A 26558-nucleotide genomic window follows, 5' to 3' on the forward strand; every position below is an offset into this window, starting at 1 on the left:
TCACCAGGCTGTTCCTCAGGCATACGAGACTCATTGTGTCAAGCCAGGTCCTCTTACCTCTTTCCTTATGAGCCTTCAATTTATAGTAACATTAGTCATATGACCTTCACTGTCACCCAGCTCGGAATCATGGGAATCAGCCTCCCCTCTGTCCCTGGATTGTCATCAACACCATCCTGCAGTTTCTTTGTACTTTCTGTGTCTTAAGACTACGGTGTCCAGCGTCCTTCCCGCTTTCTCTTTATGGCAACTCTTCTTCACAAGCGTAGGACTCACTTCATTGAGCACCTCTTACTGGAAAACTGATTTCTTCCTACCCAGGATTAGCCAAGCTCAAGGTTAAGGACACAGTCCTCTAAGACTACCAGGTCTGTCCAACTCTTCTGACACGGACTACAAGTTTGGGTCCCAAAGCCATTGTCAGGTTCACTAATTAGCTTTAGACTCACAAAATTCTCTGAAACCTATTTTAGTTACAGTCGTGTTTATTACAGACAAAGGGAACAAATTAGAAGTGGCACAGAATGTTGGGTTGGAAAGGTTCCCAACACAGAGCCTCAGTGTTTTCAGGAACTCGCTGTGCCCCAGTCTGGCATATGGCAATATGAGCTTAGAATGTTGCCAACCCAGGAAACTCACCAGCTCTTCATTGTCCAGAATTGTATTGAAGCTTCATTACATAACCACAGTTGATTGTCTCATCTCCTGTGTGGCTCGGTCTCCAGCGTGCCATCCTTTCCAGAGATTCAGCGTTTAAATTATGACTTAAGCCCTAACCTTCTAATCACGTGGTTTAGCTTTCTGGTGTGGCCAGACCTTAACCTGAGTCATCTTTTCAGGATAAACTGTGGAGGGCTCCATAATGAGTTCCCTGTTTGCATAAACTGTCAGATAGGGCCATTGGGTCCCACCATAAGTAAAAACATTTTGGAACTACTCAGTGTTTACAGGTTACTTTCCATGACTTCACACGAAAAGTGTACTTCTCTTTGGGGATTAATTTTTGTTACTCACTTCCTGTCTTCCATGTGGGCTCATTAGGTGCTCCTTCCTCGTGTTTTTATAGCAACACAGCATGTCCTTGCTTAGTTGCTTAGAGGAAGCTTACCATGCACAGTGTCATCGTTACTCTGTCCACCCAGGTCCGTTCTGTAATTGTGAAGGTGGCTCCACGAACAGACGCATTGTCTCCTGACCCAGCCTCTGCCCCTAGGTCTCCCTTTCAGAATATCCCGAGTCCAAGGACCAGGATAGAAAGAAACTGCAAACCCAAGAATTTGACATACAGAAAATAGCAAACACAGAGACAATATTTTTATCTATGGTTTTTCACAGAAATGGTAATATTCTTTTTTCCATGTTGTCCTTTACTAACAGGCCCTTTTGTGTGCTGGATTTCTTTCAGGCGACAAAGGAAAACCTAAGACCACAGAACCTACCACTTGTGAGCCAGCCTTGTCAGAGGGAATCTCACTTCAGGGACAAGTGACACAAGGAAACTCAGTGGACTCACAGTTAGGGCAAGCCGAGGATCAGGATGGGCTATCAGAAATGCAGGAAGGACACTTCAGACCAGAAATAGATCCCCAGGAGAAGTCTCCTGGGAAGAAGAGCCCTGAATGTGATGGTTTAGGGACAGCTGATGGTGTGTGTTCAAGGATTGGACAGGATCAAGTCTCTCCAGGAGATACAGTCCATAGCCATAACTCATGTGAGTCAGGTAAAGATCCCATGATTCAGGAAGAGGAAAATAACTTTAAATGCAGTGAATGTGGAAAAGTATTTCACAAGAAACACCTCCTTGCTGGACATGAGAAAATTCACTCTGGAGTTAAGCCCTATGAATGCACAGAATGTGGGAAAACCTTTATTAAGAGCACACATCTCCTGCAACATCACATGATCCACACTGGGGAGAGGCCCTATGAGTGCATGGAGTGTGGAAAAGCCTTCAACCGCAAGTCATACCTTACCCAGCACCAGCGGATTCACAGTGGAGAGAAGCCTTACAAGTGCAATGAATGCGGAAAGGCCTTCACCCACCGCTCCAATTTTGTCTTGCATAACAGGAGACACACTGGAGAAAAATCCTTTGTGTGCACAGAATGTGGCCAAGTCTTCCGACATAGGCCAGGTTTTCTCCGGCACTATGTTGTCCACAGTGGTGAGAATCCCTATGAGTGCTTGGAGTGTGGCAAGGTCTTCAAACACAGGTCATACCTCATGTGGCACCAGCAGACTCATACCGGGGAGAAGCCCTATGAATGCAGTGAATGTGGGAAGGTCTTCTTGGAGAGCGCAGCGCTGATTCACCACTATGTCATCCACACTGGGGAGAAGCCCTTTGAGTGCCTCGAGTGTGGGAAGGCTTTCAACCACCGATCCTACCTCAAGAGGCACCAGCGGATTCACACCGGGGAGAAGCCCTTTGTGTGCAGTGAATGTGGAAAGGCCTTCACCCACTGCTCTACTTTTATCTTGCATAAAAGGGCCCACACTGGAGAAAAGCCTTTCGAGTGCAAAGAGTGTGGGAAAGCCTTTAGCAATCGGAAGGACCTCATTCGCCACTTCAGCATCCACACTGGAGAGAAGCCCTATGAGTGCGTGGAGTGTGGAAAGGCCTTCACCCGCATGTCAGGCCTCACGAGGCACAAGCGGATTCATAGTGGAGAGAAGCCCTATGAATGTGTTGAGTGTGGGAAATCGTTTTGCTGGAGCACAAACCTCATTCGACATGCCATTATCCACACTGGAGAGAAGCCCTATAAATGTAGTGAATGTGGAAAGGCCTTCAGTCGCAGCTCATCCCTCACTCAGCATCAAAGGATGCATACTGGGAAAAATCCCATCAGTGTAACAGATGTGGGAAGACCTTTTACAAGTGGACAAACCTCAGTTACCCTTCGAGAACTTCTTTTAGGGAAGGACTTTTTGAATGTAACCACTGAGGCAAATATTTTGCCAGAGGAAACATCTTCCTCTGCATCTGATCAACCATACCAAAGAGAAACCCCACAAGTGTCTTCACTGTGAGAAAACCTTCTGTTGCTGAATGTTACTTGTCATCTAAAGGGTCATATTAGAAATTCATTCAGTCTAGAGCCTTATTCTCCATCTGATCATTTATCCTGGAGAGAGACCTAGTGGTTATTGTGCACATAGGAGAACCTTCAGCTGCATCTTTCTCCTTAGTTTACAGTGCAATGTTATCTCAGGAATTATTTTTAAAAGGAGGAGGAGACATAGAAAAAATGAAATGCAAGCACAAGCACAGATCTTTTCAGGTTTCTCTGCCAAGCCTATGGCGCTTTGTCATGGATTTCTTAGTGTATTTGGGGGAAGGGAAATGTTTCAAGGTAAAGGACCTTGACCCTTTATGTGCTTGTATGTACATTTATTGCTATCCAGTGTCAGAACAGTTAGTTTAGGAAAAGTATGCAAACTTTAATCGCACATCTTTTGTATTCCACAATAGTACTTACTCTTGAGAAGCATAACTTTATGACAACTTAGGGGGCTTGAGCCATGAAATACTCATGTTTAAGTCAGTAAGGATACACATGTTAACATTCAGGCTTTTGTCTTGATGCCCATCTTTTGGTTTACTTCATCATTGTAGCCATATGGTAAATTTTTATTTGTTAAATTTTTAAAAATTACTTAGCTCAAAATGTCAATGGTAAATTTTTAAATTGAGTAAAGTGATTCTTCTTTGCTCTTATTTAAAATCGACAGCATTTCTAATTCCTTTGACATTCCATATAATTTTTAGGATTAGTTTGTACTTATTTACAAAACAGTCTTGTTCAGATTTTTACAGAAATTGAGTTAAGTCTATGGATTAATCTGTTAAGAATTGGTATCTTTACTATGTTGGGTCTTGTAGTTCATGAGTGCAGGAGTAGGTCTCTTAATTTATAATAGTTAAGCATTCCTTAAAGTATTTCATTAATGTTAAAAATTTTCAGCATATAGATCCCTGTGCATTTTTGTTAGAATTTGCATCCTAGGGTGCTTTTTTGTTTGTGTGTGTGTGTAATTTGAGTGATTGTAAACGGCATTGATGTTTGAACTTTGAATTGCACACAATTTTTGGTAGTATACAGAAATATAATTTTTTTGGACATTGTTTTGCTACCCTGCAACCTTATTGAGTTCACTTATTATTTTTAGCTATTTCTTTTGACAGAATCCTTGGAATTTTCTATATAGAAATGTCATCTGCAAATACAGACGATTTTTTATCTTTCATCTTACCTGTAATGTACCTTTTATTTCCTTTTTGTTTGTCTTATTGCATTGCACAAGCTGGGACTTTCATTATAGCGTTGAATAGGAATAGTGAGAAAGGCCATCCTTACCTGGTTCCTGATAGTAAGGGGGAAAACGTTCAGTTTTTTGTTTTTTTTGTTTTTTGTTTGAGACAGGGTCTCGCTGTGTCACCCAGGCTGGAGTGTAGTGGCACGATCTTGTCTCACCATAGCCTTAAGTTCCTGGGCTCAAGTGATCCCCCCACCTCAGCCCTCACCACCCCCCAGTAGGTGGTACTACAGGCATGCACCACTAGTCCCAGCTAATTTTTGTATTTTTTGGTAGAGAGGGTTTCACCATGGTGCCCAGGCTGGTCTCGAACTCCTGGGCTCAAGCAGTCTGCTTGCCTGGGTCTCCCAAAGTGCTGGGATTACAGGCGTGAGCCACAGTGCACAGCATGTTCAGTTTTTCATCATGAAGTATAATGTAAGTTTTATAAAACATATGTTCTCTATAAGTGCAAAAAATTTCCTCTGTTCCCAGTTTTCTGAGATTCTGTGTTGCTATGAATGAGTGTGGAATGTCCAGTGCTTTTTCTCCACCAGTTGATGTCATCATGCTATTTTCCTTCTACATCCTATTGATGGAATGCATTGCTTTGATGGAGTTTTGAATATTGAGCCAGCCTTGTATCCTTAGAATAAACCACACTTGTTTGTAGAGTGTAATTGTTTTTATATATCATTTGACATCATTCCCTTTGTTTGTATTTTGTTGAGGCAATATTCCTCTAATTTATTGGATAATAATGTGTAGTTCTTTTTTCTTTTGTTTCTTATGTTCTAAATGTCTTATGTGTGGTTTTGATGTCTAGGTGATCTTGACCTTTCAACATGAATTGGAAGGAGTTCTCTCCTAATTTTTGGAAGACTGTGTAGAATTGGTGTTATTTGTTCTTGTCATGTTTGATGACCTCTAGTCAACCATTGGGCCACAGATTTTTCTTCTGGAGGCTTTTAAATTACATATTTATTTTATTGGATAGGTAGAACTATTCAAAGTATCTATTTCTTGTGTAATAAATTTTGATTAGTCTGTCCTGTTGAAGGAATATTTCATCTGTATTTGTAGCACTCCCTTATTCTTTTGATAGCAGGATCTGCACTTACATCATTTTATTTTTAATATTTAAAATGTGCATACTCATTTTATGATTGAGTCTTCTTAGACATTTATCAGTTTTATTGCGCATCATGCTGAAAGATGTAATTTTTGCTTCATCTCTCACTTCAGAGAACTAGCACTTTATATTAATGATTTGTCTCTATTCTTGATTTCTTTGATTTCTGCTCTGATCTGTACTATATTCCACTTGCTTTGGTTGTATTTGGCTCTTTGTAACTTTTCAAGGTGGGTTTTTAGATTATTGATTTGAGATTTTTTTGCTTTTTTAATGTAAGCATTACATTGTATAAATTTACCTCATATCACTATTGGTTTGATCCCACAAGTTTTAATGTTTTCATTACATTTTAATTCTAATAGTTGTTTTTATTTTTTGAGACATTCTCTCTTAGCCATGAATTATTTAATAGTATGTTTAATTTTCTGGTGTTTGGCATATTTGTTACTGATTTCTAATTTGTTCCATGTTTGATCTGACTGTTTAAATGTGTTAACATTTTTTTATGACCCAGGATAGGGTCTATCTTGTTTTGTATAGCTGCTTGAAAAGAATGGGTGTTCTGCTGTTACTGGGTGGAGTTTCTATAAATGTCTCTATGATCCTGCTCATTGTTATTCAAGTCAGCTGTGTCCTTGCTGATTTTCTGTCCAGCATTTCTGTCAGTTGCTGAGAGGGGTGTTGAAGTCCTGAACATAGGCCAGGTGCAGTGGCTCACGCCTGTAATCCTAGCACTTTGAGACCACTAAGGCAGGCGGATCACCTGATGCCAGGAGTTCGAGGCCAGCCTGGCCAACATGGCAAAACCCCGTCTACTAAAAATACAAAAATTAGCCACGCATGGTGGCGTGTGCCTGTAATCCCAGCTACTGGGGAGTCGAGGCAGGAGGATCGCTTGAACCTGGGAGGCAGAGGTTGTAGTGAGCTGAGATCTCGCCACTGCACTCCAGCCTGGGCAACAGAGCGAGACTCTGTCTCAACAACAACAAAAAGTCCTGAACATAATTGTGGAAGTGTGTTGCTCTTTCAAGTTCTATCACTTTTTGTTTCGCAAAGTTCAAAGCTGTATTGTTTGGTACATATACATGTAGGTTTGCCACGTCTTCGTGGTGAATTGACTCTTCTATCATTATGTGATGTCATTTTTTTGCCTTTTAATAGTCTTGTCAATACTTTACCTGATATTCTCATAGTGACTCCTGCATATTTTGATTAATGTTTGCATGGTTAATATTTCTTCATTTTATTTTAAAGCTTACCTATATCATTACTTATGAAGTCAGTTTCTTTGAACAGCATATACTCAGGCCATGCTTTTTTTATTCATTCTGCATATTTCTCTCTTAATTGGTATATTGAAATCATTTACATTAAAATAATTATTGATATTTTAGGGCTTAAGTGTGCCCTTAAATGATTTTTGTGTTCTTTTTTATTGTTCCTCTGTTATTTGGGGTTGTTTACTAGTCTTCCTATAGGTTACTTCAACTTTTTTTTTTTTTAATAATTTGATTTGATACATATGTACCGTTTTTTAGTATAGATGCTCCTTGACTTATGATGGGGTTATGTCACAATAAACCCATTGCAAGTTGAAAATACTATGTCAAATATGGATTTAATACGCCTACCCTACTGAACATCATAGCCGATCTTGCCTTCAAAATGCTCAGAAAATTTACATTAGCCTGCAGTTGGGCAAAGTCATCTAACACAAGGCCTACTTTATAATTAAGTTACTGCAAAGAATTTTAAATAAAAATTCCCAAGTGTGGTTTCTACTGAATGCATGTCGCATTCGCACCATTGTAAAGTCAAGTAGTAAGTCGAACCATCCTAAGTCAGGGACTGTCTGTATATATCTGCATTTTTTAGTGGTTGTTCTACTATTACAGTGTAAATATATAACTTATGATAGTTTAATAAGTTATCAACAATTTAGCACTTTACTTCCATTAGGTTCCTTTAGCTTACCTACTAATGTAACTATCTTAAGTAATAGTAATTCCTCTTCAAAAATTGAGCACTATGTTGCAAGATGTAGTTTTTCTTTTCCTTTTTTTTTTTTTTTTTTTTTGAGACCAAGTCTCACTCTGTCACCCAGGCTGGAGTGCTGTGATGCGATCTTGGCTCTCTGCAACCTCTGCCTCCCAGCTTCAAGCAATTCTGTGCCTCAGCTTCCCTAGTAACTGGGATTACAGGCGCCCACCACCACGCCTGGCTAATTTTTGTATTTTTAGTAGAGACGGGGTTTCACCATCTTGGCCAGGTTGGTCTTGAACTCTTGACCTCGTGATCCACCCGCCTCGGCCCCCCAAAGTGCTGGGATTACAGGTGTGAGTCACTGCGCCTGGCCACAAGATGTAATTTTTACTTTATCTCTCACATGTATTTTACAAAATGTCATGAGAAACATTGTCTTTTGACCTTTTTTTTTTTTTTTTTTTTAAAGAGACAGTCTCACTGTGTTACCCAGGCTGGAGTGCAGTGGCACAATCTTGGCTCACTGCAACCTCCGCCTCCTGGGTTCAAGCGATTCTCCTGCCTCAGCCTCCTGAGTAGCTGGGATTACAGGTGTGCGCCGCCACACCCAGCTAATTTTGTATTTTTAGTAGAGACGGGGTTTCACCATGTTGCTCAGGCTAGTCTCGAACTCCTCACCTTGTGCCCGCCCACCTCGGCCTGTCTCTTGACCTCTTTACCCATTCCATTGTTCGTTCTTCCTTCTTGAAATCCCAAACCTTCTATTAACATTTCTTTTCAGTTATACACTGAACTTACTGTAGCCTTTCTTCTAGAGTAACAAATGTTCTTTGTTTTCCTTCCTCTAAAGATGTCTTTATGTTTCCTTCATTCCCAAAGAATATTTTTGTGGAATATAAGATTCAGAGTTGGCAGTTGTTTTCTTTTAGACTTGAGAGATGTATCTCTCTGTTCTGTACATTATGGTTTAATATAAGAAACCTACTACCATTCAAATAATCATTCCCTATTTTACAATGCATCAGTTCTGTCAAGCTTCATTCAAAGTGTTTTTCATTGTCTCTAGTGTTCAGAAGTTTGGCTATGATGTGTGTGGCATGGATGTTTTTGAGTGTATCCTATTTGGTGCTCCCTGGTGCTTGCCCAGCTTTTTGATCTGTAGGATTATGCCTTTTGCAAAATTTGGGGAACTTTCAACTATTATTTCTTCAAATATTTTTTCACCCCCAGTCTTGTTGTTTTTAGGGAGTTCAATAACATGAGTGGCAGATCTTTTTTTACACTCCGATGAGTCCTTCAGGCTCTCATCTTTTTTCTTTTTCCAGTCTATTTTCTGTCTTGTTAATATTGATTAATTTCTATTGACCTTCCATGGTCCTCACTGATTGTTTTCTTTGTCATACCTAGTCTGTTAAGTTTGTGCAGTGAATTTTCATTTTGGTTTTGTATTTTCTAGTTGTTTAATTTCCATTGGGTTCTTTTGTACACCTTCTGTTTCTTTGCTTATTTTTTAACGCCAAAGAAAGATTCTCAGAGAATAGACAACTATATTCCAAAGTCATGGTTCTCTGGTGGTTTGTCTTGACATTTGAATAGAAATGTTAAACTATCTGGGGGAGTAGAAAGCCCGCAGTCTTCTGAGTTGTGCTACACCAATATTTCTATGAGCAGATCTTACAACTGAGAGTAATCTGCAGATGTTTCAGAGTCACGTTCTCCATGGAACGTTTGTAAAATTCCCTAGCTCTCCGCAGTGAGCTGAGATCGCGCCACTGCACTCCAGCCTGGGCGACAGAGCGAGACTCCATCTCAAAAAAAAAAAAAATTCCCTAGCTCTCTATGCCTTGTTGTATCCTCAGGAAGGAGTCACCTCTCTTCCAGGATCACTCTTGCCTTTTGTTATTGGACACATTTTCCTACCTCCTGCCCAATCTTTTTTAGGCTCTCTGTCATACTTCCTCGCCTAGTCTTTAACTTGTCTCTGATAACCAGATGTTTTCCTCCATAATCTGTATCTATATTCAAGTCTCTATCCTCATCCCCAAATGGGTTCCATCCTGCTTGTCCATCCGTCTCTGCCCATTTCTTCTGTCTCCCGCAGCCATGGTCTGTGTAGTTGTTCTGCACACTACCTGTCCTCACCCCTTCTCATTTCCCTCACTCCACGGACAGCTACAGGAGGGCTTCCATCATTTGTCCTGTTACTTCCTTGTTAGAACTTTGTGCTGCTGACCACCGCTGTGACCCAAAATTTCTTTCCTGGTTCTTGAAAGTTGCTGTCTTTCTCCTCCAGAGGGTCTGTGTCTTCCTTCCAACTCTTAAACATTTATGTTTCCCAGAATCCATCATTGGTCATTGCTTTTTCACTTGCCATGACCTCTGTGAATGAGATGGTTCCCGCTGAAGACATTTACTTTCAATGATCTACAGAATTTCCCAAATCTATGTCTCCAGACTGGATGTTTCTCACATCTGTGGCCCACTGGGCATCTTCTGCACTTGTTCTGCATTTGTAAACACTGAGCCTGTATGCGTGTCTGTGTGGCCATGGCCCTGGCCGTGGGGATGCACCCATAATTATGAGAGCAGGCGAACGTCGCATGGCTATGTATGAGACATTGTTGTGAATGTTTTACGTGCATCAGCTCTTTCAACATTTACAGCATCTGTGTGTGGTAGGTAATGTTGTTGCCTCCATTTTGCAGAGCAGAATATAGATAGGCTCAGGTTAAGAATTTGCCCAAGGTTACACAGTTATGAAGTTTGGATTTAGGAATGGGAGGCCACATAGACTGGCTTCAGAATTCATGTGTTTAACCACTTTATTGCTTCTCATGTAGGGGGGTTTGTTTTCTGGTCACAATTTTTACTAAAGTTGATTGAACAGTGCTATAATCTGTTACTCTCATTTGACAATACATCTTGACTGTTTCTTCAACTTGAGGAAGGTAAACCAAGCCACTCTTTAATGGGTGCAATATCTGTTGTAACTATGTAGAAGATACAGTGTCTGGGTTTGAGGAAAGGGGAGCGGGAAAAAGGAGTAGGGAAGCGGTAAGACATGCATCTGGCTTTAGGAGTGTTTGAAGTGCCTAAAGATCAGGGTGAATTTCCCAGATTTGAATCTTGTTGCCCAAGCCACGTTGCAACCACCTCTTTTTCTCTTATCTCATCCCCACATCCAGCCACTGCCCCATTCTGTTCATTCCACCTTTTTTTTAGTAGACCCTCCATATATGTGTGTGTTTTGGTGAATGGCCACACACAGCAAAGTTATTTTTATTGCAATTTTGTTGTTGTTTGAGACACAGAGTCTTAACACTCTGCTACCCAGACTGAAGTGCAGTGGTGCGATCTCAGTTCACTGCAACCTCCATCCCCCCAGGTTCAAGCAATTCTGCCTCAGCCTCCCAAGTAGCTGGGATTACAGGCATGGGCCACCATGCCCAGCTAATTTTTCTATTTTTTGTAGACACGGAGTTTCACCATGTTGGTCAGGCTGGTCTCGCACTCCTGACCTCAGGTGATCCACCCGCCTCGGCCTCCCGAAGTGCTGGCATTACAGGCATGAGCCACCACACCCAGCCTTTAGTGCAATTTTTGGTTCCCTCACAGAATGTTTGCCATGAAGCTGTGCATGTAGGTGGTACCATGTATGACATACCTTGACCTCAAAGATAATCTACCTGGGCTTTTTTTTTGTTTTTGTTTTGAGGTGGAGTCTCACTCTGTCACCCATGCTGGTGTGCAGTGGCGTGATCTCGGCTCACAGCAGCCTCTGCCTCCTGGGTTCAAGCGTTTCTCCTGCCTCAGCCTCCTGAGTAGCTGGGACTACAGGTGCCTGTGGCCACACCCAGCTAATTTTTGTATTTTTAGTAGTGTGGGGTTTCACCGTGTTGGCCAGGATGGTCTCCATCTCCTGACTTCATGATCCACCCGCCTCGGCCTCCCAAAGTGCTAGGATTACAGGCGTGAGCCACCGCACCTGGCCTACCTGGGCTTTTTTGGACAGATGTACCTGATTTTAGAAATTGTTATGAATGACTGTCTTGGGATCCTCAAGAACACCCCCAGGTTTGACGATTTACTGAGAAGACTCAGATCTCAGCATTCTGTCATACTCAACAGCTATGATTTACTACAGCAAAAAAATACAAAGCAAATAGTAAAGGGAAAATACCAAAGTTTAGAGAAAACCAGGTACAATCAATTTTGAGTTTTGTTTCAGTGAAGTCACAGGATGTGCCTTATTTAAGTTCCATCTGGTACTTATGACAACACATGCTATATGTCCACTGGGAAGCTTATTAGAGACTCAGTGCCAGGGTTTTTATTGGGCATGTTTTCTAGCACATCCCACAATTCTGGACTTCCAGAAGGTTAGCAGGGGTTCAGCTTTTCATCTGAAAAGGTTATCCCCCTTTCAGCTGGGGGGGAAAAAAGGCACCGAAAAACAGGGCACTGAGCTACTCCTGTTTTGGGTGGGTGGAGCAGTAGTAAACCTCCCAAAATCTAAGGTCCCACACTCCAGCAAGGGTGAACCTTGCAAACTCAAAAGGATAGCAGTCTCCAACCTGCTGTTTTATACAGTGACTTAAGTGGTACTAAAATGCTATATAAGTCAAATTTACGTTAACATTAAGCAAATAATTTTTTTCAGCAAAAAAATAATGGTCATGACTTTGTGGTGAAGGCTTACGTAATGATTGTAATAAATTCAGGTGGCTTACACCTGTGATCCCAGCACTTTTGGGAGGCTGAGGTGGGTGGATCACTTGAGGTCAGGAGTTTGAGACCAGCCTAGCCAACATGGCGAAATCCCATCTCTACAAAAATGAAAAATTAGCCGAGCGTAGTGGTGCATGCGTTTAGTCCTAGCTACTTGGGAGGCTAAGGCAGGAAAATCGCTTGAACCTGGGAGGCAGAGGTTGCAGTGAGCCGAGATCATGCCACTGCACTCCAGCCTGGGTGACAGAGTGAGACTCTGTCTCAAAAAAAAAAAAAAAAAAAAAAAAAAATTCCTTTCCTCAGTTTTGTTAAGAGGAAAAAGAAAATCCTAAGTTACAGTGGAACTTATGAACAACCTAGCCTAGAGATTTAATTTAGTGATGAAAAGGTACAGAGAGAGTCTTTCAAGAAAGGACCTAGTCTGCTCGCGTTCTCTGTCTCTCTAGCGCTCTCTCTATAGATATGTATATGTGTGTGTATATATGGACCACTTCAAGCTATATATATATACACACACACACACATATACACGTGTATGAATATATATGTATGGCTACAAGTGGTGCGACTTGCAGGTACTCCCTTTGTTCACCTTTGTAAAGATGTTATTGCCAGTTCAATGTGTATTTCTATAGTATATATGTAAACAATTATCCTTTTGTTGCTGCTTTTGAAACTAGTTCATGGCTTCAATGGGGGAGAGATTTAAATAATATGGGTTTATAATTTCTGCATTATTAAATGCAGATAACTTGCGATTAAAGAGTATGTTATTGGAATCATGGGTGTCTGAGTTTTACTTTGGAGGAGTTGAACAGTTGACTCCAGCCGAGAGGTCCCCTACAGAGACGGGATGGTGGAGACCCATGGGAGTCTGGCTTGTGGGAATTGCACAGCACCCTTTTTATCATACCGCAGCATGGCCTTTCCTGTCTCGATTGTGGGAAGCTGGAGTGCCTCTGGAATGCTCAGTAGTGTGCTTGGGTTTTGAGGGTCAAAGATTTTTCATCTTTGCCACAGGCATATTACACATCTTAAAATTGTGTGGTCTCAACTGAACTGCTCCAAGGAGAAGAAACACTGCCTTGGGCGCCCAGTGTTGGATTACAGGTGTGAGCCACCACACCCAGGCTGTATTGCCACTTTTGAGCGAGGAAATGGGCAAGGCAGAATAAACAAGTTATGAATTGGCTAGTTTGAATAATTTCAGGGAGCTCCAGAGTATATAGACTGCTTTTAGCTAGTAACTAGTACTGGGGTACTAGTTCCCAGCTAAAAGTAACTGAGTAAGAAGGGGGATAGTAGCTCCACATGTGAGAACTTGCCAAAGACAGTTGAGGGGTAGGGCTGTGGAATGGCTGGTTTGCATGTGACAGGCAAGATAGCAGAGGAGAAATACCCTCTTGGGGAAGTGTTACGAGCCATGGGCCTTGTGTTGACTGGCCAGGTGACTTTAATGAAATTCTGTCACCCAGGCTGGAGTGCAGTGGCACATTCATAGCTCACTGCAGCCTCAATCTCTTGGGCTCAGGTGATCCTCCCGCTTCAACCTCCTGAGTAGCTGGGATTACAGGTGCTTGCCACCATGCCCAGCTGATTCTTTTTTTTTTTTTTTTATCTAGAGATGAGATATCTGTGTTCAAAACCCAGTCTGGTTTCGAACTCCTGAGCTCAAGTGGTCCTCCTGCCTCAGCCTCCCAAAGTGCTGGGATTACAGGCATGAGCTACCTTGCCTGGATCAGCATGTGTTTTTATTCTGATGTTTTGACAAATGGGACCTTGCTGATCCTGGAGACAATGCTCCTCTTAGAGGTAGCAAAAGTCTCCTCCGCTAGCCTGCCTGTCACATGCAAACCAGCCATTCCACAGCCTTACCCCTCAACTGTCTTTGGCAAGTTCTCACATGTGGAGCTACTATCCTCTTTCTTACTCAGTTACTTTTAGCTGGGAACTAGTACCCCAGTACTAGTTACTAGCTAAAAGCAGTCTATATACTCTGGAGCTCCCTGAAATTATTCAAACTAGCCAATTCATAACTTGTTTATTCTGCCTTGCCCATTTCTTCACTCGAAAATGGCAATACAGCCCGGGTGTGGTGGCTCACACCTGTAGTCCAACACTGGGTGCCCAAGGCAGGAGGCTCACTTGAGACCAGGAGTTTGAGACCAGCTTGAGCAACATAGCCAGACCACATCTCTACAAAAAAAAAAAAAAAAAATTCACGAGGCACAATAGTGCACACCTCTAGTTGCAGCTACTTGGGAGGCTGAGATAGGAGTATTACTTGAGCTTGGGAGTTTGAGGCTGCAGTAAGCTGTGACTGAGCCACCGCACCTCAGCCTGGACAACAGAGCAAGACCCTGGCTCTTTAAAAATAAAATGAAGAAATGATAACACAGGCTTTACCCACACTTTCCCCTTCCTCCTGTCTCCTAACCAACCGTGAGTCTTCCCTGTTTAGCCCTGTGTGGCTTCATATGCCCCCTCTTCGTGGGAACTGTGAGTTACACACTCATCAGTGGCAGTCTCCTGATCTGTTGGCATCATCAACGCTAAATAATAAAATCTACATTTTAACAAACCTACCTGAAAGCACTCATGAATTTCAAGAATTTAGCAAAGCAAATCAGCCATTTCTATGTCATTTCCAAAGAACTGTGTCAGTGCATCAAGCCAAATGTGATACTTAGGTTGGAACTCAGTGGACAGCCATGGATGGAGGAGGGGGTCAATGCCAAAGAGGGGCTCTCCAGATGCATTGGTAGGGCCCAGGCGTTTGAGGGACCACTGTGTTAGCAAAATCTCAACGATCTGAGGGTTTGGGGTTTTTAGGAAGGTAGCTCCTGATGCCCTTCTCATAGCCCGACAATCAAGAAAGCTCAAGCACAACTAATTGAGGGCCCCAAATACACAACGCCTTCAGATATCATTGTCCCCGGGCCACTTCTCAATGTTTCCAAGTTTGAAGGAAGAATGCCATCTCCCGGCCCCACCACATGGTGTTTTCTTGATTATCCTCCCTTTCATGGGCATCCTCCGTCCTTTCTTAAGCCTTTAGCCATTTGTAGCTGTGTGGTCTTTCAACATCTCTGTACTCTTGTTCTTCCTAGTTCCATGTCCTGGCTCTCAGGTATAAGAACTCACATATGTTCAAAGTGTGTCTCTTGATCTTTGAAATTAGGCTTCAGCAGTGACGGTAATCTTTTTTCATCTCAGTTTCTTGACTTTTGGCATACATGTCATTTCAGCCACCTGCAATCCTATTTTCTATCTGCATGTTTTTTGCTGTGTGTGTGTGTGTTTGACATAGGGTCTTAGGCCGGGCATGGTGGCTCACACCTGTAATCCCAGCACTTTGGGAGGTCGAGGCGGGTGGATCACTTGAGATTAGGAGTTTGAGACCAGCCTGGCCAACATGGAGAAACCCCGTCTCTACTAAAAATACAAAAATTTAGCCGAGTGTGGTGGTGCATGCCTGTAATCCCAGCTACTCAGGAGGCTGAGGCAGGAGAAATGCTTGAACCCGGGAGGTAGAGGCTGTGGTGAACCAAGATTGCGCCATTGCACTCCAGCCTGGGCAACAATGAAACTCCGTCTCAAAAAACAAAAAAACGAAAAAAAATAGGGTCTTCTGATCATGGCTCACTGCAGGCTCAGCCTCCCAAGTATCTGAGACTACAGGTGCACATTACTATGCCCAGCTAATTTTTAAATTTTTTGTAGACATGGGGGTCTCCCTGTGTTGCCCAGGCTGGTTTCAAACTCCTGGGCTCAAGCAATCCTCCTCCCCTGGCCTCCCAAAGTGCTGGGGTTACAGGCATGAGCCACCATGCCTGGTCTTCATCTGCATGTTCTTTTGTCATTTTCAAACCCTTTCTGAATTATCCTCACACTTCTTGAGTATCAGACATCACCAGTCTGATCTTCCATATGTCCCTATGTCTGTATGGGCTTCTCTAGCTTTGAGTTTTTTGTCTTTTCCTCACTCTCTTCCTCTAATGGAGGAGCCTCTTGGGGCTCGTATCATGCTCCCATTACTTCTTCCTTGTGTTATTTCTCTCCACGTCCCGCACCTCCCCTCTCCATGTAAACTCCCCGGCTACAGCACCACGCTTTTTACCACTCTGGTGAAGGTCAGCAGTGGCTCCCTGTTTACGAATCCTAAGTCCTTGTCTTTTCTGGGCTATGGACAGGACTTGAAACTGTTGTTGTCCACTCCTTTCTCCAGATGTACTCTTGGATTCTGTAAGGTTATGCTTCTGGTTTTCTCCCCTGTACCCCCTCACTCCTTTTCCCCTTTCATGTTGGTGCATCCACGTGTATCCAGCCATTTGGTGTTGAAATTTCTTTCTTTTTTTTTTTTCTGTTTGAAACAGAGTCTTGCTCTGTCTCCGGGCTGAAGTGCAATGGCATGATCTCGGCTCACTGCGTCCTCCACCTCCCAGGTTCAAGTGATTCTCCTGCCTCTGCCCCCTGAGTAGCTGGCATTACAGGCACCTGCCATTATGCCCGGCTAATTTTTGTATTTTTGTAGAGACAGGGTTTCACCATGTTGGCCAGGCTGGTCTTTAACTCCTGACCTCAGATGATCCGCCTGCCTCGGCCTCCCAAAGGGCTGAGCTTACAGGCATGAGCCACCGTGCCTGACTGGCGTTGAAATTTCTAAGGCTTTGTCCCAGGCCTCTTTTTTCTCTTACTGGTCTCTCCCCAGGCCTCATCTGCACTCTTGGGTTCAGCTACCTACTTTACTGAACACACCCTAAAACGTATTTCCCCAGCCCTCATCTCATACAAGTCTTACTGCTCTCCTTTCACTCCATGCTTCCCTTTCCTTTTCCCACTTGAGATGGAGCTTCCACCACCTGCTTTGCCCAGTTAGCAAATGTGTATCCTTCATTTCGTCCCAGAGAGCACACCTTCACAGAAGCCCACTAGAGCACCCAGCTAGCTCATACCCATTCTTTCATGATTATCTATTGATTTGTTTGGTTATTGAATAATGACTGTCTCCTGAACTCAATTTCCAGCTTCAAAAAAGCACAGACCTTGATCTAGATTTTCTCCTAATTTTTTCCATGTGCATAGTTTCTAGTCAATAGTATGTGTTCAGATATTTGTTAGGTGAATGAGCCTTAATCATTTTTGACATTTTAGGTTATGTGACATTCTCTCCCCAGTACCTCCTCAGGCTCGATGATTTGCCTGAAAGTCAAAATTCAGAAAAGAAAGTCACACACCACTCAGAAAAGCTGTTGTACTCATGGTTACAGTTTATTACCACAAAAGAATAGAGACCAAGATCACCAAAGGTAAAAGGCACATAGGAGGAAATCTGTGAGAAACCAGGCACAATTTTTTTTCTTTTTTTTCTTTTTTTTTGAGATGGAGTCTCGCTGTGTCGCCCAGGCTGGAGTGCAATAGCACAATCTCAGCTCACTGCAACCTCTGCCTCCCAGGTTCAGGTGATCCTCTGCCTCAGCCTCCCGAGTAGCTGGGATTACAGGCACGTGCCACCACACTGGCTGATTTTGGTGTTTTTAGCAGAGATGGGGTTTCACCATGTTGGCTAGGCCGGTCCGGAACTCCTGACTTCAAGTGATCCACCCGCCTTGGCCCCCCAAAGTGCTGGGATTACAGGTGCAAGCCACTGTGTCCAGCCCAGGCACAAACTTAGCAGGTGTTCCCTCCCAGTGCAGTTGCACAAGGGCACACTGAATTCTCCCAGCAGAGTTGTGTGCAACACATTCACAGCATTGCCAGCCAGGGAAGCTCACCCAGGCCTTGATGTCTAGAGTTTTCATTAAGGGTCATTCAGGTAGGAATGCAGAACCCACATGAATAACCATAAATATCCAGTCTACAACCCTTGCAGAAAACAAACATATAGCATGGCCCAGGGCCTCAGGCATGCAGCATCCACCATGAATCATATTGTTAGCATAAATTATCTGGTCAAACGTGCAGCAGAACCTACCTATGGTTTTCGACATAAACATCTTACCAGGCAAGATACCCCAAGAGGTTGTCTTCCTGAAGTTGGCCCTAATTCACTCTAGGGTCAGATATCAGACAGCTGCGGACAGTGCCTGTGTCCTAAAACCTGCCAACATTATTCACAGTAGCAAATCCTATTCTGTTTATGCTGCCCCTGCCCTGCCTTGCCTTGCCTTTCCGGTGGAAAACACAATGCAGGCTCTGGGCCTTGCTTTCTCCTCTGCTGCTGCTTTCTAACCTGCTCTGGTGCTTCCACCCGCGTGGTGTGCTCTGCCTCCTGTTTCTAGGGATCTCTTACTATAAACTTTCTCCATAACAATCACTTCTGTATCTGAGTGTCACACCCTGCCTGATTAAATACAATCCCAGGTATATTCTAGAATACACAGGGAGCCTATTACAACATCCTTGGGCCAGGCGCAGTGGCTCACCCCTGTAATCCCAGCACTTTGGGAGGCTGAGGCAGGACTGCTTGAGCCCAGGAGTTCAAGACCAGCCTGGGCAATATAGTGAGACCCCATCTTTACGAAGAATAAATTTTTAAAAATTGGCTGGATGTGGTGGCATGCACCTGTGGTCCCAGCTACTTGGTAGGCTTAGGTGGAAGAATTGCTTAAGCCTGGGAGTTCGAGGCTGTAGTGGGCCATGATGGTGTCACTGCACTCCAGCCTGGGTGGCAGAGTGAGACTCTGTCTCAAAACTAAAAATAAAAATATGACCTCCTTACTGTGGCCTCCAGGACACTACAGAATTCACGTCCATCTATCTCTGATTCAGTTCATCTTCAGTTGCAGCCATACTAACCTTGTTGCACTTCCCCAAACACGACAGGATCCTCCTGCTTTCATTCTCTTGTCTTAGGTGCTCTCTCTGTGAGACCCTGTTACCTCAGATGCTCCATTCCTCCAAGTTCATGCTCAGATATAACTGTCTTTTAGACGTTTCCCAACCACTCTACCTCCTTCTAACCTTCTATATTGTTTACTTTTGTGGTTGTGGTTTTTCTTTTTGAGTTACTGATTGTTGGAATTAAAAGGTCCCCGAGGGCCAGGGACAGTGGCTCACGCCTGTAATCCCAGCAATTTGGGAGACTGAGGTGGGTAGATCATCTGTGGTCAGGAGTTTGAGACCAGCCTGGCCAAAATGGTGAAACCCTGTCTCTACTAAAAATACCAAAATTAGCCGGGCGTGGTGGTGTGCACCTGTAGTCCCAGCTACTTGGGAGTCTGAGGCAGGAGAATTGGTTGAACCTGGGAGGCAGAGATTGCAGTGAGCCGAGATCGCACCACTGCACTCCAGCCTGGGCGACAGAGCGAAACTGCATCTCAAAAAAAAAAAAAAAAAAAAATCCTGAAGTACAGGAATGCATAATTATTTTGCTATGTACATATCCGAGTTTTTAGAGCAGTGCCTGTTGCAAGATAGGCACTAAATCGATACTCATTAAATTAGCAATATACACATATATAAAACAGCACTTTCACATGGTTATGAGTGACCTAAGGGAAAACAGAACAGGATGACGTTGTAGTGGGGGCTGTTTTAAATTGACAGGTTTGGAGCTGGGCACAGTGGCTCACACCTGTAATCCCAGTATTTTGGAAAGCCGAGGCGAGCGGATCACCTGAGGTCAGGAGTTCGAGACCAGCCTGGCCAACATGGTGAAACCCTGTCTCTACTAAAAATACAAAAATTAGCCGGGCATGGTGGCAGGTGCCTGTAATCCCAGCTACTCAGGAGGCTGAGGCAGGAGAAATCTTTGAACCTAGGAGGCGGAGATTGCATGAGCTGAGTTCGACCCACTGCACTCCAGCCTGGGTGACAGAGCAAGACTCCATCTCAATAAACAAACAAACAAAGACAGGTTTGGGAAAGCCTCTGAGAAAGGAATGGTTGGCCTGAGCTAAGCGCCATTACCCTGATCCACCTATTGTAACCACCTAATGGGTTCATTATTTTCCCTTCTCCCCAGATAGAGTCAACTTATCAAGACAGGATAATTGCAATAAAGGGTTTAATTCACATCAATCCAGCTAAATGAGAGACCAGAGTTTTATTACTCAAATAGGTCTCCCCAAACATTTTGAGACGAGCTTTTTTGTTTTTGTTTTTGTTTTGAGACAGAGTCTGGTTCTCCTTCTGTCACCCAGGCTGGAGTGCAGTGGCATGATCTTGGCTCACTGCAACCTCCGCCTCCCGGGTTCAAGCGATTCTCTTGCCTCAGCCTCTCGAGTAGGTGGGATTACAGGCATGCGCCACCACACCCGGCTAATTTTTGTAGTAGAAACGGGGTTTCGCCCTGTTAGCCAGGCTGGTCTCCAACTCCTGATCTCAAGTGATCCGCCTGCCTCGGCCTCCCAAAGTGCTGGGATTACAGGCATGAGCCATCACGCCAGGCCTTCAATTATATTTCTGCAAGATATGTTCCCTGTCTAAAAGAATTCAATTTTAAATGTTTTTGAAACTTACGTGTTTGCTAAACAAATACGTGGGGGCTGATTTTACGATCTGAGGCCAAAACCACAAACTGATTACAGGGTCCAACAAATATTTGGCGAGTGGGAGGAGAGGGGTAAGTGAGCTGGGCTTGTGGCGTCCTGGCTGTGAGCAGGCACAGCCACAGGCTTCAGGGAGCCCCATCACGGTGACCCTGAAGAGTGGCCTGAATCGGACATGACCTTGAAACAAGGTGGTTTTGGGGTCACCGGCTGCACGAGGCACGAAGTGGTTTAGGGTCACGGGCTGCACGAGGCTCCAGCACGTGAGGAGTGGGCGTCTGTTCATTCCCACGTGCATCGCGGCTCTCTCCTAGTTGATGCATGCGCACCCCGTGGGTGTATGCGTTGTTCATTCCCACAACGGCCATCACCGCACCCTCTGTCTCCTTCCTTCTTGGGCCTCACCCCTGGCTCTCGCTTTCAGTGCCCAGTCCGGACCGCAGCACTCCAGTTCCGCCCCAACCCGGGAACCCTGGACTGAGGCTCCCATTTCTGTCTTTTCTATTGGGCGCACTTCCGATGGCGTCAGGAATTTCAGCCAATAGGAGCCAGCCAGGAAGTACCTCTCTGAGCAGGCGGTGCCGGGTATAAAAGAAGGCCGCGCAGCCACGGCTCTTCACGACGCCGTGGATCCCGAAGCCTGTGTGGCTGTGAGACCTTAGTGAGGCTGCAGGAGAGCAGGATTGGAAGCGCCTCGGCCAGAAAGTGACCCCCAACCGCTTTCAGGACCCTGTGAACGGGAACAGCCATCCAGAGGGTTCAGGAAGGCGTCCGCGCCCTCACCTCTTCTCCCCATGAGCTCCCCCAGAGCTGTGGTGCAGCTGGGCAAAGCTCAACCTGCAGGCGAAGAGTGTGAGAGCCAGCGCCAGAGAAAGGACGCGGGGAAGGCTGGGGACTGGGGCAGGGGTCGGGTGCACAGAAGACACATCTGTTGACATCTCCCCTCCCTCTCCTCCTCCCCAACCCTCTCCTTTTCTCCCCACTCCCTCCCTTCCCTCCCATTCTTTCTCTCACCTCTCCCTCCGCTACTCTCCCCTCCCCTTCCTTTCTCTCTGCCTCTTCTTCACCTCCCCCTCCCCCCTCCCTTACCTTACTCTTTCTTCTTCCCCTTACCTCTCCCTCCCCCGCCTTCCCTTCCCCTGCCTTCCCCTTCCCTCTCTCTCTCCTCCCCTTTTTCCCCTCACCTCTCGCGCCCTATTCCCTTCTCTACTGTTCTCCTCCCCTCTCTTTCTCTCCCCTCCCCTTCTCCTTCCCTCCCCTCTCCCTTCCTGTCTCCCTCCTCCTCTCTTTCAGTGGCTACAGCAAGCCAAACAGCCCAGCAGCCCAGCAGCCCAGCCATGTGAGTCCCTTGGGTTTGGTATCTGGAAAAGGAAGGAAGGTGGGACGTGGGGATGAAGGACAGACTGGGTGTGTGGGATGCTGGCTCCTGGGAACGAGAACTACTGATAGGGCTGGGCCTGTGTGAGAAGGGAAAGCGGCAGAGGAAGGATACAGTGAAAGAGGAAGGGGAGCATTGGCGTCCTTGACTTTTCCTCCACCTACCCTACCTCCCAAGCGGAGGCTCTTTTCTTCCTCTCCTGTCAGGCGGCGCCTCACAATTGATGACTTTGAAATCGGGCGTCCCCTGGGCAAGGGGAAATTTGGGAATGTGTACCTCGCTCGGCTCAAGGAAAGCCATTTCATTGTGGCCCTCAAGGTTCTCTTCAAGTCGCAGATAGAGAAGGAAGGACTGGAGCACCAGCTGCGCCGGGAAATTGAGATCCAGGCGCATCTACAGTAAGGACAGTCTCTGCTTCCTCTTTCATCTTTGACGTCTGAGCCCAGCATTTTCCCCAAATACTAACCCCAAGTAAACCCTTCACTTCTACCTTGAAGACTTTTCTCTGCAGTTCATTCCATTTACACTATCTCCTACCCTGGGTCAGACACTTGAATCCTGGTTCCTGTTCTCTGTTCTCCCCTCACTCGCTCCCAGATAGGGCTGTTGTTATTCTGGTCCCAGCATAATTTGCCACTTGTGTGACCAGGCAGTGACGGTGGCATCATATGATAGGCCTCAGGGAGAAATCTGACTCTTCCAACATTAATCCTTCAGACACCCCAATATCCTGCGCCTGTATAACTATTTCCATGATGCACGCCGCGTGTACCTGATTCTGGAATATGCTCCAAGGGGTGAGCTCTACAAGGAGCTGCAAAAAAGCGAGAAATTAGATGAACAGCGCACAGCCACGGTGAGGTGGGGGACTGGAGGCTCTGGGGTCTCTGAGTTTATTGTGGGCTGGTGGGAGCTCTGTTTGTGGCTGTCAGGAGGGTCCGGATTGCCTTTTGAAAAGTTTACTTCTGAATTTTATTGTGTAAATTTAATATAATGGCACATATGTTCTACAGCTTTATCCTTGGATATCCTAATTAACCTCATTGTATCTCCAGAATATTAATAAGTACTGTGTATAGGTTTGGATTTGGTTGTAAGCAACAGAATCTAACTCCACTGCCTTATGTAAAGAAACACATTGAAAGGCTCTGAAGGAGTTCACTGAATAAATAGCTAGAACTGGCTTAGAGATAGGTACAAAGAGATTTCTAGAGGGTTCCGGAAAGGGAACCACAGCAGTGATTTTCCCAGCAGCAATGGTCCAATCAGCTTGCTCTGTCAGGGTGAGTGGTCTTCCATCTTTCCTCCTGTTTCTGTTTCACTTCCTCGGGCCTCAAGTCCTGTGAGAGATCATCTGAGTGGCTCAGTGTAGGTTCTGTGTCTGGCTACTTGCTGTGCTAGGACAACAGAGAGGATCTGTGTCCATGTTACCATCCATCCTATAAGACCACATAAAAAGGAGAGGAAATCCACACCCCACACATCAGTAACTGGTGCAATTTAAAAAGAAGGAAATGGAGTTGCTGGACCAGAAAGATTCCACTGTAATCATACAATTCATGATAAGTGTTCCACCTCAGACGGAAATTGTGGCAGGCTTCACTTCCAGGGTGACTTTTCTTTGCACCCACAGATAATAGAGGAGTTGGCAGATGCCCTGACCTACTGCCATGACAAGAAAGTGATTCACAGAGATATTAAGCCAGAGAACCTGCTGCTGGGGTTCAGGGGTGAGGTGAAGATTGCAGATTTTGGCTGGTCTGTGCACACCCCCTCCCTGAGGTAGGTCAGGTGGTGGTGGTAGGGTGAATTCTGAGTACCAGTTAGGAATGACCCAATTTAATGTATTTCATGTAACCATGTGTAAAACCTAGATACGAACTTGGGGTTTCTATTGGAATACTGCCTTTTTCTTTTCTTTTTTTCTGGTTTTTTTTTTTTTTTTTTTTTTTTGAGACGGAGTCTCACTCTTTCACCTAGGCTGGAGTGCAGGGGCACAATCTCGGCCTCCCAGGTTAAAGCAGTTCTACTGCCTCAGTCTCCCAAGTAGCTGGGATAACAGGCATGTGCCACCACACCCGGCTAATTTTTGTATTTTTAGTAGAGACAGGGTTTTGCTATGTTGGCCAGGCTAGTCTCGAACTTCTGACCTCAGGTGATCTGCCCACCTTGGCCTCCCAAAGTGCTGGGATTACAGGCGTCAACCACCATGCCTGGCTGAACTACTGCCTTTTTCTTTTCTTTTATTTTTTGAGACGGAGTTTTGCTCTTGTTGCCCAGGCTAGATTGCAATGGTGTCATCTCGGCTTACTGCAACCTCCACCTCCCAGGTTCAAGCGATTCTCCTGCCTCAGCCTCCCAAGTAGCTGGGATTACAGGCATGGGCCATCACACCTGGCTGATTTTGCGTTTTTAGTAAAGACGGGTTTCACCATGTTGGTCAGGCTGGTCTCCAACTCCTGGCCTCAGGTAATGTGCCTGCCTCGGCCTCCCAAAGTGCTGGGATTATAGGCATGAGCCACGACACCTGGCCAATGCTGCTGTTTTCAAACACATATACTTGATAGGTATTTGTAGATTTAAATAATGTGGTCCAATCAAACCTTTTATTTTGTGATCTTTGTTAATATATAACTATACCAGTAAGTTTGCATGTAAATAAAGTCATTGCTCCACAATTCCAAAGGAGTGCATTTTTCTGTGTGAATAATTTTCATACAGAAATTTTCTTATCATAATTTATTTACTTGGCTCTCGATACACCATCAGTTTGTTCTAGATCTTTCTTAATGCTGAGAATATTCTTGTGAAGACATTCTGGAGCATGAGCTAAATCACTGTATGAATAATTCCAAAATATGGATTTATTAATAGTAGGTCCCAGTACTTCTCCGAACCTTGATCCATATTAAAAATTTGTCTCTCCAAACTCCTGTCCTTGGGAGGGACTTTCCAGGGTGTCCTAGGGTCTCCACATCTCAATGAAAGCTGGGGAAGGAGAATTTCCTTCATCCTGGGCCTCTGCTTAGTACTTACTCCCTTTTCTGCCTTCCTCTAGGAGGAAGACAATGTGTGGGACACTGGACTACTTGCCCCCAGAAATGATTGAGGGGAGAACATATGATGAAAAGGTGGATTTGTGGTGCATTGGAGTGCTCTGCTATGAGCTACTGGTGGGATATCCACCCTTTGAGAGTGCCTCCCACAGTGAGACTTACAGACGCATCCTCAAGGTGGGACAGTCACCTTTGGGCATTCATGGGGGAGCTGGTCAGTGATGGCTGCTGGGCCGTGGGAACTGGGGCACACACACACAGGGTTGTCTGCTGTGGTCCAGAACAGCGCCTTAACAAGGCTCAAAGAAGAGGGAGGACATTGGCCAAAGAAATTAACCAGACTTCTCTTTCTTCTTTCCCGGCCTCATCAGGTAGATGTGAGGTTTCCGCTATCAATGCCTCTGGGGGCCCAGGACTTGATTTCCAAGCTTCTCAGATACCAGCCCTTGGAGCGACTGCCCCTGGCCCAGATCCTGAAGCACCCCTGGGTTCAGGCCCATTCCCGAAGGGTGCTGCCTCCCTGTGCTCAGATGGCTTCCTGAGCCCTGTCTGCCTCTGTTCCTTTGTGTGTGTTCAGGGAGCTCTCCCGGCTCTGCCACCTTATTTGTCTTTATTTTTTTCTCTTTTAAGATGTAAGATGCTAATTAATAAAAGCTGAATCATTTCGTACCAGCTCTTCATAGTTGTGTGAATTATTATGTGACTGGGTAGAATCTTTATTTCTTGTGGGAGCTCTTTCCCATGAGAGCTGCCCAAGGTTGTTCTCCCTACTACCCCCACCTTCCACCTCTGGAGATGGTGACTTCATTCTTCTTGAAAACTCTTGCCTACTTTCAGGTCAGGCACGGTGGCTCACGCCTGTAATTCCAGCACTTTGGAAGGCCAAGGCAGGCGGAACACTTGAGTTCAGGAGTTCGAGGCCAGCCTGGCCAACATGGTAAAGCCCTGTCTCTTCTAAAAATACAAAAATTAGCTGGGCGTTGTGGCAGGCACCTATAATCCCAGCTACTCGTGAGGCTGAGACATGAGAATTGCTTGAACCTGGGAGGTAGAGGCTACAGTGAGCTGAGATTGTGCCATCGGAGTCCAGCATGGGAGACAGAGTGAGACACCGTCTCAAAAAAAAGAAATGAAAGAAAACTCTTGTCTACTTTCTGCAGATAAATGCCCTGAGGGTACATAACCTGCCACCTATCACAGTGGCTCCTTGATCCAACTTACTATTCTCCATGTTTTCAGGAGTATGCCATTTGTAAAACAGGACTGTCATCAACCCAAAGGTCCTCTCTCTTTTTATGGACATCAATATGCTGCTGTCTCAGAAATAAAATGTTTCACTGCACATCAGTACAACCCAATTCTCCAATGAATACACTAGCACCTCTGTTGTGTCATACTCTGATTACATTAGAATAAGTCATTCCTCATAATAAATATAACATCACCTCTTTTGAAATTACTGCATGCTGCAATTTGGGGAGTGGCCT

At 44.8% G+C, this 26558-nt stretch overlaps 2 protein-coding genes across 5 annotated transcripts in view; both read left to right on the top strand.

The window, feature by feature from the left end:
- Positions 1-12924, top strand: part of ZNF264 (zinc finger protein 264) — a 32461-nt gene extending 19537 nt beyond the window's left edge. For all 4 annotated transcript variants that reach the window (XM_054463255.2, XM_054463256.2, XM_054463257.2 and 1 more), the window contains one exon: positions 1406-12924. In XM_054463255.2, coding sequence (XP_054319230.1) covers positions 1406-3033 — 1628 coding nt within the window. In that variant the 3' untranslated portion in view covers positions 3034-12924. The remainder of the gene's footprint in view (positions 1-1405) is intronic.
- Positions 12925-20861: 7937 nt separating this feature from the next.
- On the top strand, positions 20862-25743 carry AURKC (aurora kinase C). The gene is made up of 7 exons (XM_054463258.2): positions 20862-21489; positions 21931-21976; positions 22222-22413; positions 22733-22871; positions 23649-23797; positions 25074-25248; positions 25443-25743. The coding sequence occupies exons 1-7, from the start codon at positions 21432-21434 to the stop codon at positions 25611-25613; spliced, it is 930 nt and encodes a 309-aa protein (XP_054319233.1). The 5' UTR covers positions 20862-21431; the 3' UTR covers positions 25614-25743.
- Positions 25744-26558: the final 815 nt, after the last annotated feature.

The sequence above is a fragment of the Pongo pygmaeus genome, chromosome 20 (assembly GCF_028885625.2).
Source record: "Pongo pygmaeus isolate AG05252 chromosome 20, NHGRI_mPonPyg2-v2.0_pri, whole genome shotgun sequence".
Classification (NCBI taxonomy): Eukaryota; Metazoa; Chordata; class Mammalia; order Primates; family Hominidae; genus Pongo; species Pongo pygmaeus.

Excerpts from the sequence above, each read along its gene's own strand:
- AURKC (XM_054463258.2), top strand. The coding sequence starts at position 21,432 with ATGAGCTCCCCCAGAGCTGTGGTGCAGCTGGGCAAAGCTCAACCTGCA. Across the intron at positions 21,490-21,930 it reads TCAACCTGCAGGCGAAGAGT|TGGCTACAGCAAGCCAAACA; the intron begins GTGAGAGCCAGC and ends CCTCTCTTTCAG. Across the intron at positions 23,798-25,073 it reads GTGCACACCCCCTCCCTGAG|GAGGAAGACAATGTGTGGGA; the intron begins GTAGGTCAGGTG and ends GCCTTCCTCTAG.